At 37.7% G+C, this 9,476-nt stretch overlaps 1 protein-coding gene across 1 annotated transcript; it reads right to left on the bottom strand.

Annotated features, from left to right (window-relative positions):
- Nucleotides 1-8,228: 8,228 nt before the first annotated feature.
- On the bottom strand, nt 8,229-9,243 carry LOC104850461 (olfactory receptor 11H7). Its single transcript, XM_010607440.3, has one exon. The coding sequence runs from the start codon at nt 9,207-9,209 to the stop codon at nt 8,229-8,231; it is 981 nt and encodes a 326-aa protein (XP_010605742.2). The 5' UTR covers nt 9,210-9,243.
- Between the last annotated feature and the right edge of the window lie 233 nt (nt 9,244-9,476).

Below are 9,476 nucleotides of genomic sequence, written 5' to 3' on the forward strand. Positions count from 1 at the left end.
TTTTTTTTTTTTTTTTTTTTTTTTTTCTTGTAGCAGGGATCGAACTTGGGACCTTACACTTGTGAGGCAGGCAGCAGAACCACTGAGCTAAATCCCTGGCCCGCTTCAAGATTTTTTTTTTTTCCAATCAAAAAGAGATGTTGGAGTTTGTGAAAAGCCTTTTCTGCAGCTGTTGATAAAAATCTTGTGATTTTCGACCTTGACCCTGTTTATGTCTTTTATTTAATGTAATACTAGTAAATATTAATAAAGAAAATATAAAACACTTCTATGAAAAATAAAATTTTATTACAAAATAATTAGAGAGTAACAATGATAAATACACTGTGTATCATGGTCTTAAAATAATATATTTTCAATTGATAATCTATCTTTCAAGTTATCTCCTAAGAAAACTATACCTTTTTTTGCATAAAACGTCTTAATTATTAACATAGTATCGGACACTGAGTATTATTTGAACAATTTCTTCCTATTTCACAATATCTATTATTTAAGTTTCTCATGCCAGAGAGACAATGTGATATTTACACATGTGCCTGATTTATTTCTCTTAGATTATGATCTTAAGGTGCATCTATTTACCTAGAAATATCTTCAGTTTATCCTTCTTGGTGGCTGAGTAGTACTCTGTTAATAAAAAACCACACATTTCTTTTTAGGCATTCCTTGGTTGATGGGCACTTGGGTTGTTTCCAAGATTTAGTTATTAAAAACGTTGGTACTATAAGCTTGGGTACACATATATTGCTGTGGTGTGGTGCCTTTAATTCTTTTGGGAAGATACCCAGAAAGGGAATAGCTGGGTCAAACCTCTAGTCAATTTTCTTTTTGTACCAGGGGATCAAACTCAGGACCTTGCGCTTGCAAGGCAGGTAGCAGTACCACTGAGCTAATTCTATGGCCCTTCACACTGAATCCACAGTCTACATTAATCTACACTCCCACCAAGAGTGGAGAAGGGTTCCTTTTTCTCCGTAACACTACAATAATTTGTAGTTGGTTGATTTCTTGATAAAAGCCATTCTTTCTGGTGTGAGATGGAACCTCAGCATTTTTTTAATTTGCGTCTCTTGAAGGACCAGTGATGTTGAGCAGTTTTTCATATATATTTTTTGCCATTTATAATATTCAGCTGAGAAGTGTGTATTCATCTCAGATGCCTATTTTTGGATTGGGTCTCTGAATATGGGGTATGGTCTGATTTTCTTTCAATTCTTTGTATGTTCTAGGTATTAGTCCTTTGTCTGAGGAACAACTAGCTAAAAATTTTTCCCACTCTGTGGGTTGTCTCTTCATTCTGTTGGTGATTTATTTTGCTGCGTAAAAGCTTTTTTTAAAAGGATGAGATCCCAGTTGTTTATTCTTTTTATTATTTCCCATGTAATCAGGGGTTTGTTCATGAAGTCATTGTGTACACCTGTGTCCTCAAGAGTTGTACCCCTAGTTGTGCCTATTCTTTCTTCCAGTGATTTAGTGTTTCTCTTTTAATATTTAGATGTTTGATACATTTTAATTTTAATTTAGTGCATGGTGAGAGCCTTGGGTTTAGTTTTAGTCTTCAACATGTAGAAAGCCACTTTTTCCAGCAGCATTTACTAAATATGCCACCCATTGAACACGTTTGGTCCCTTTGTCAAAGATAAGGTGGCTGAGAATGTTTTGGGTTGTCTTGTAGTCTGTTCCATTGATCCTTGGGTCTGTTTTTCTTTTTTTTGGCTAGTACCATGCTGTTTTTATTGCAGTAGCTCTGTAGTATAATTTCAAGTCAGGGATTGTGAGGTTCCTTGCCTTGCTTTTGTGGCTCACGATTGTTTTTGCTATTCTAGGTCTTTGCTGGTTCCAAATGAATTTTAGGCATATTTTCTCCAGTTCTGTCAGGGAGGCTAAAAGTAGTTTGATTGGGATTGCATTAAATCTATGTAACAATTTTGGAAATATGGTCATTTTCATTATGTTGGTTCTTCCTACCCAAGATCAAGGAATATCTTTCCATTTTCTGATATCCTCTTTGATCTCCTTTTTAGTATATGTGCTGCTGAAGCAGGCACTTTGATCTCCTTTTTAGAGTAGTGTAATTTTTGATGTAATGATCTTTTACTTCCTTGTTAGATTGATTTCTAAGTATTTTATTTTTTGGATGCTATTTTGAAAGGTGTTGTTTCCTTATTTCTTGCTCAATGAGTTTGTTATTTGTGTACAGGAATGCTATTGATGTTTGAGTGTTGACTTTGTATCCAGCTATGCTAATGAATTTTGTTATTAAAGGTAGAAGTCTTCTTCTGGGTCTTTTATATAGAGTATCATGTAATCACAAGTAATGATAATTTAACTTCTTTTCCTAGCTCCATTCCTTTTATTTTTTTCTCTTGTCTAAGTGCTCTGGCTAATGTTTTGAAAACTATATTGAATAGGAGTGGTGATAATGGACATTCTTGTCTTGTTCCTGATTTAAGCATGAAAGCTTTCAGTTTTTGACCATTTAGTGTGATGGTGGCTGTTGATTTGACATGGATGGCTTTTATCTGGTTGAGATAAAGATCATCTCTTCTAATTTTCCATTTTTTATCATGAATGGGTGTTGGGCTTTGCCAAATGCCTTTTCTACATCTATTGAGAAGATCATGTGATTTTCGTCTTTGGCTCTGTTGATATGGTGTATTACACTTACTGATTAGCATGTGTTGAACCATCCTCGCATCCCTGGGATGATTCCTACTTGGTCATGGTGTATAAACTTCTTGATTTGCTGCATTCTGTCTCCCAGTATCCTACTGAGAATTTTTGCATGTGTGTCCTTTAGGGAGATTGGCCTGTAGTTCTCATTTTGTGTTGGGTCTTTCTCTAGTTTTGGTGTCAGGGTAATACTTACTTCCAGGAATAATTTTGCAAGTATTGCTTCCCTTTCCATTTCATTAAAGTTTGAAGATTAGTGGGATTAGACTGTCTCTAAATTTCTTGTAGAATTCAGTAGTGAAACCATCAGGACCTGGATTTTCTTTGCTGGTAAGTTTTTAGTTACATTTTTAATTTCATTGACTGACATAGGGTTGATTAGAATTTTAATATCTTCTTGATTCAGCTTTGGTAATTCATATGTATCAGAAATATATCCATTTCTTTGTTTTCCATCTTGTTGGTTCTTGGAACAAGTATTGATGATCTTCTGGATTTCTATAATATCTGCTTTGATTTCACCCTTTTAATTTGTGATTTCATGAATTTTAGTTTTTTCTTTCTTGTTTTGATAAGGTTGGCTAAGGGTTTATCTATCTTATTTAGTCTTTCCAAGAACCAACTTTTTGATTCATTGATTCTTTGTATTGTTTTTTAGTCTCAATTACATTAATTTCTGCTCTGATATTATAATTTTCTCCCTCATCTGAGCTCTGGGCTTGAGTTGTTTTTTCTAGACACTTGAGGTTCAACATTAGGCTGTTTATTTGAGTTCATTCTTTTTCCCCACTGAATGGTCATATTTATCTTGTGCTATTGTAGTTTGGAAATGTTCAACTTTCTTTTTATTTGTACAAAGGCTCAGAGCCAAGAGTTTGCCTTAAATTTCAGTGACAATGTTGGACTTGGACTTTTCAGCAATGCTGAAACTGTTAGGACTTTGGCAACTCTTAGAGATGGATTAAATACCTTTTGCATAAAGAGATGCCCATGAATCTTTTGGTGGCCAGGGGCTAGATGTCTCCTCAAAGTCTTATGTGGCCAGAGGTGGGGCTTTTAGGAGTTGACTGGATTTAGGGTGTATGATACTGGGATTAAGAGTGTGATGCTTAAACCAGGCATGGTGTCGCACACCTGTAATCCCAGCACTCAGGAGGCTGAGGCAGGAGGATTGCTGTTGAGACCAGCGTGGGCTACATAGTGACTTCCAGTTCAGTCTCAACTACATAGTGAGTCCCTGCCTCAACAACAACAACAACAACAAAAAGAATGTGATGCTTGGATTAAGGGTGTGATGCTGGTAATTAAGCATGCCCACCCTGGATGTGAGTGCTACATGCCCAAAGGGAATGTAGCCCATAACAGAAAGAAGGCTGCTCCTCCTCCTTCACTACTTTGCTGTTTTGCTGACTTCTACCTACCATGCCATGGACTGGTTTGCCTCTGTAATCCCTCTGCCATGCCACCCTGCCTTGGAGCCAGCCAACTATGAACTGAAACCTCTACAAACTGTGAGGTACAATAAATGTTTCCTCTTTTAACTTTGGCATCAGGATTTTCTCTCAGCAATAAGAAAAGTAGCTAAGACAGTACTTGACAGAAAATTATATTATAAAGCAACAGTAAGAAAACCAGCAAAATATGGGCACAAAAATGAATGGATCACAGCCCGGCACACTTACACAGATGCTTACAATTATACTTGTGATTATGGACAAAAGTACAAAAATATATGTCAGAGAAAACACAGCCTCTTTAATGGTTGTCTTAGTTACTTTTCTCTCATTGGTGAGACAAAATACCCGACTCCCAAAGTTAAAAGAGGAAAGATTTATTTAGCTCACAGTTTGTAGTGGATTAAGTCCATAATTGGCTGGCTCTAAGGGAAACAAATGGCAGAGGGACCACAATTCATGGTGGCTGAAAGGAGGAAGAAAAACAAGGGACCCTAACAACATCTTTCTGCCCCTTTTGTCGTATCCAGGCTACTTAGGGAGAGTAGCACTCATACCCTTAATCCTAGTTCCCTTAAACCTAGCATTGCATTAATTCATGAATCAATTCTAGCATCACATACTCTAGATCCAGCCATCTCAAAAACCCCACCTATGACAGCATGAGGCTTTGGGGGGATATTTGGACCCAGATATAATATTCAATCCCTGCCTGCTAAAGACTCACGCACACAGTTTTATGCAAAAAATTTATGCATTTAGTCCATCTCTAAGAATTGCTGAAGTCCTGAAAGTTTTAGCATTACTGAAAAGTCCAAGTCCAAAGTCTCCTGTAAGATTTAAGGAAAATTCTAGCTACAAGTCCATCAATAAATGCAATACAAGTTAAACACTTCCAACATTCAATGACACAAGATAGACATTTCTATTCCAAAGGTTATAAGCAGGGGATATCAAGGAATGGGAACAAAGGAAGACCAAAAACCAGTAGGGTAACCATTAAATCCCACAGTTCCACTTCCAGCATCCCTGTCAACCTGTGGCAAGTTGTGTACTCCAAAGGGCTTGGATGGCTTCACTCCTATGGCACTGAAGATGGTTGTCTCATGGATTCTCTCTGGGGCCAGCTATGTTCCCTCCTTGCAGTTTTCCTCACACAATCAATGTTCCTGAGTTCACCAAACTTCTAGGATCTCCACTGCATCTTTGGCTTAACATTTACAGCTTTTCACACTTTCCTCTCAGAAGCACACTGTTTGGCCTGCCAGGCCTTCTTCTGAAATCTGGTGGAAGCTTTTGTGACCCTACAACTCTTGCATTCTGCATTCACCTAAAGCCACACCATGTGGATGATGCTAAGGTCTGCTACCACCTGGAGCAGTATCAAGGCTTCTTTCTCTCTTGGCTACAGATGTCCAATACCTGAATCCCTGAGCACTCTGAACCCAGTCTTGAGGAACAAAGTCTTTAAGCCTCTGTCATTCTGGAACATGGTGCTCTGGGTCTTTCTTCTCAAAGCAAGGTCTTTCACTTGTAATTTTGAGACTGCAAAGGCTGGAGCACTGCTGCCTCTTGTGATGCCCTGAGGCTATCTTGTCTATTCTCCTGTTCATTCTCAGCAATCACAGTCTCTGCTCTATCTTTGCAGGCCCCAACTTTACTGGAGCTTCCTCTCTGGCCAAATTCAAAACATTTTAAATCACTCTGCTGGGCTCTTTGCTCTTGATTCACAACATAAGTCTGGTTAAAAGTTCCCAACAGTATCCATGCCTCCACCTCAACATTAGACTGCCTTGAAATTTGTTTTGCAATATTAGTCTGCCATCCTTCATCGCAGTTTCAGTCAAAGTTTCTTGACATGAGTAAAATGCTGACAAATTTCTGCTAAGGCATAACACACATTGTCTGGAGTCCAATAACCCATGTAGTCCTTCTTCCCAGCATAAATCTCCTGAGCCCAGAATTTACCCCCCAGGATTTCTATCAGCCTTCTGATCTCATGAGCTCTGACCAGAATTCCCCACACCATAAAGCTGAAGGTGTTCCAGCTGTACTTTTTCATCCAGCATCTCCAAACCTTTCCGCAAGCCATTCATAAATGTTCTTAAATCACACAATTGGTCAGGTATAGTTGTAAAAACAACCCCATTTCTCTGCTATCAAATTCTGTCTTAGTTACTTTTCTAGATCCAGCCAGCTCAAAAGGCCTCACCTATGACCACATAAGGCTTTGGAGGGACAGCTAGATCCAAACCACAACAATGGTGTTGGTAAACTAGATATCCAGTTGCAGAACATTGCAACTAGGTCTCTTTATCTTTCCCTGTACAAAAAAGTGAATTCAAAATAGACCTATGTATAAGACTTCTGTATAAACTTTCAAACTACTAAAAAACCCACACATGACAAAACCTAAAAACATACAAAACTTCCTGAATATGTCCAACAGCACAAGAGATAAGAACAAGAATCAACAGCTTGAACAACCTCAAATTAAAAAGTTCCTAAAGAAACCCACTAATAGAGTCAAGATACTGTCTAAGAGATGGGGGATGTCCTTACTAACTATTGAGAAAGGATTAGTGTCTATAATGGATAAAGAACTGAATAACCCTCATCACCAAAAGGTAAATAGCCCAGTCAGTAATTCAGCCAATTAACTGAAATGACACTTCTCAAGAGAAGAACTACAAATGGCCCAATAAGTATATAAAAACTGTTCAGCATCTTTAGGCATCAGTGAAATGCAAATCAAAATTACACTGGCATTCTACCTCACCCCAATCACAATGTCTATCATGAAAAATACAAATAGCAAATTCTGGAAAGGGTATGGGGAAATGGGTGCCCTTCTACACTTCTTGTGGCAATGTAAATTAATACAGTTCCTATGAAAATCAACATACAAGTTCCCCTAAAATGGTAAAAATAGGGCCACAGCTATACCACTCTTTCATATGTACTTAATGGAATTAATCTCAGCAACCTATAGGTTGCCATTGGACTCATGATTATTGCTGTAGAGTTTATAAGAGCAAAGCCCACCAACAGACAAATGGAAAAATAAAATGTGTATATACCCTGTGGTATATTATTTAGCCATAAGGATGAACACAGCCATTTTGAAGAAAATAGATGGAATTGGACATTGTCATGTTGAGTGAAATAAACAGACCAGAAAAACAAATATCACACATTTCCCCTACTATTTAAAGTCTAAAAGAGAAAACATCAAAGTAGAAGGGAGACTTATTTGAGAAGAGGAATGGAATAAAATTGAGGGAAGAAATTGTAAATCATGGTATTGGAGGAATGCATACGATCAAAATTATTGCATTAAATTCAAATATTTCATACAATTAATAGACTGATGATTAAAGAAAAAATACCTAACACTAATATTAACACACTACACACATAAAGGTTTTAGAGTTTTTTTTCACATTTTTGTTTTTATTAGTACATGTTTACGGTATGTAATGATTACATTCACTGTGGGGAGTTGGTACATGTACATAACACATCTTATTTCTTTTTTCATTCCCTTTCTCCCGTCCCTCCCATTTTTCTTTTCCCTTTTTCTCTTGGTTGCTTTTCCTTTTGCAAAAGATCTTCCTCTCTGATCCTAGTGTATCTTTTATTTTGCTCTTTAATTCTTTATGTTTCAGATTTTTTGTGTATTTACATTTGTTTGTCTGATTTATTTCACTTAACATTATGGTCACAAGATGCATCCAGTTTTCCTACAAGGGATATGAATTTTTATCCTTTTTTATGGCAGAGTAGCACCCATCAGTATCATACAAAAAATATCAACCACACCAATTAGACAAGAAAAAGAAATAAAAGAGATATGTATAGGGAAGGAAGAAGTCAAATTATCATTATTCACAGATTCCATGATCACCAAAAAATAAGGGGATAAAGAAGATGTGGCATTCATAGAGTTATTTTTAAAATGGTGTTGTGTATACATCTTTCACTTTACACATTACTAAAACTAGTAGATAATCAAAATATGATCAAATACATAATCAATTTTGCTTTGCATATCAGAACTGTAATGATGAGAGAGTCATTGAGCTATATATACCCTATTCATGAGGCTTGGATAATTTCCATCCCATAGAAAACATGGCGGAGGGCATATTTCATGTCCTTGTTGCGTAGGCTGTAGATTAAAGGGTTTAAGGCTGGTGTCACCACAGAGTATATCAGTGTGATGATCTTATGCAGAGCAACTGAGTTATCAGAGGTGGGACTCACATACATCACCATTATGGATCCATAGAACAGAGACACCACGACCAAGTGTGATCCACAGGTGGAGAAGGCCTTTCGTCGTCCAGCTGAAGAAGGAACCTGAAGCACAGCTCTGAGCACCAGAGCATAGGATCCAAGGATGTACAGAATGGTGATAATGATGAACATAGAGCTCAAAGAATAGAATACCTTCTTTATGATGGGTGCAGGAGTACAGGACAATGCCATCAGTGGGTCCACATCACACAGAAAGTGATCAATAATGTTGGGACCACAGAAAGGTAGTTGAGAAATGAAGAAAATCGAAATTGCATGTCCAAGGAAACCAGTGAGCCAACAAAGACACACCAAGACACCACAGAGCTGGCTAGTCATGACGGAGAGATAGTGCAGTGGGTGGCAAATTGCCAGGTATCGATCATAAGCCATGACAGAGAGGCAGAAGCATTCTGTTGTGCCCAAGGAAAAGAAGAAGTAGAATTGAACAAAGCACCCAGAGAAGGATATGATCTTAGTTTTAGAAAGAAAGTTGGCCAGCATGTTGGGGACTGTGCAAGTCACATACCAGATTTCTAGGAAGGAGAAGTTGGCCAGGAGCATGTACATAGGAGTGTGGAGTCGGTGGTCCCATCTCACTGCACAGATGATAGCCATGTTTCCAGTCAGAGTCAACACGTAGACCAACAAAATCATTGTGAAAAGGAGGATCTGTATGTTCCAGGGTCCCGGAAATCCCAAGAGGACAAAGTGAGTCACTGTGGATATCCCTGACTTGTTCATGGTCCCCAGACTGTGGAGAGAAGAAAGAAGGATCATAACAATTTGCTTTGATGCATCTTGAAGATTTCTTGGGACAAGGAGTTTGACTCCTACAGGCACTGGGTAATCTAAAAGAAGCTTTGAATAGATATGGCTCAATTTTTGACATGCTGTTTGTTGCCCCTATGATGTATTATCCATTCTATATTTTTTTCTCATACAGCAGAAGACAACAATGAATTAAACATCATCTTTAATTTAGTGTTAGAATGCTTGCTTATCATGTACAAGGCTCTGGGTTTGATTCTGAGCACTGATAAAACA

This window comes from Fukomys damarensis, unplaced genomic scaffold, assembly GCF_012274545.1.
Source record: "Fukomys damarensis isolate Sample0158 unplaced genomic scaffold, DMR_v1.0_HiC HiC_scaffold_17, whole genome shotgun sequence".
Taxonomy (NCBI): domain Eukaryota; kingdom Metazoa; phylum Chordata; class Mammalia; order Rodentia; family Bathyergidae; genus Fukomys; species Fukomys damarensis.

What these genes read in the sequence shown, in the direction of transcription:
- LOC104850461 (XM_010607440.3), bottom strand. Translation starts at nt 9,209, where the DNA reads ATGATCCTTCTTTCTTCTCTCCACAGTCTGGGGACCATGAACAAGTCA.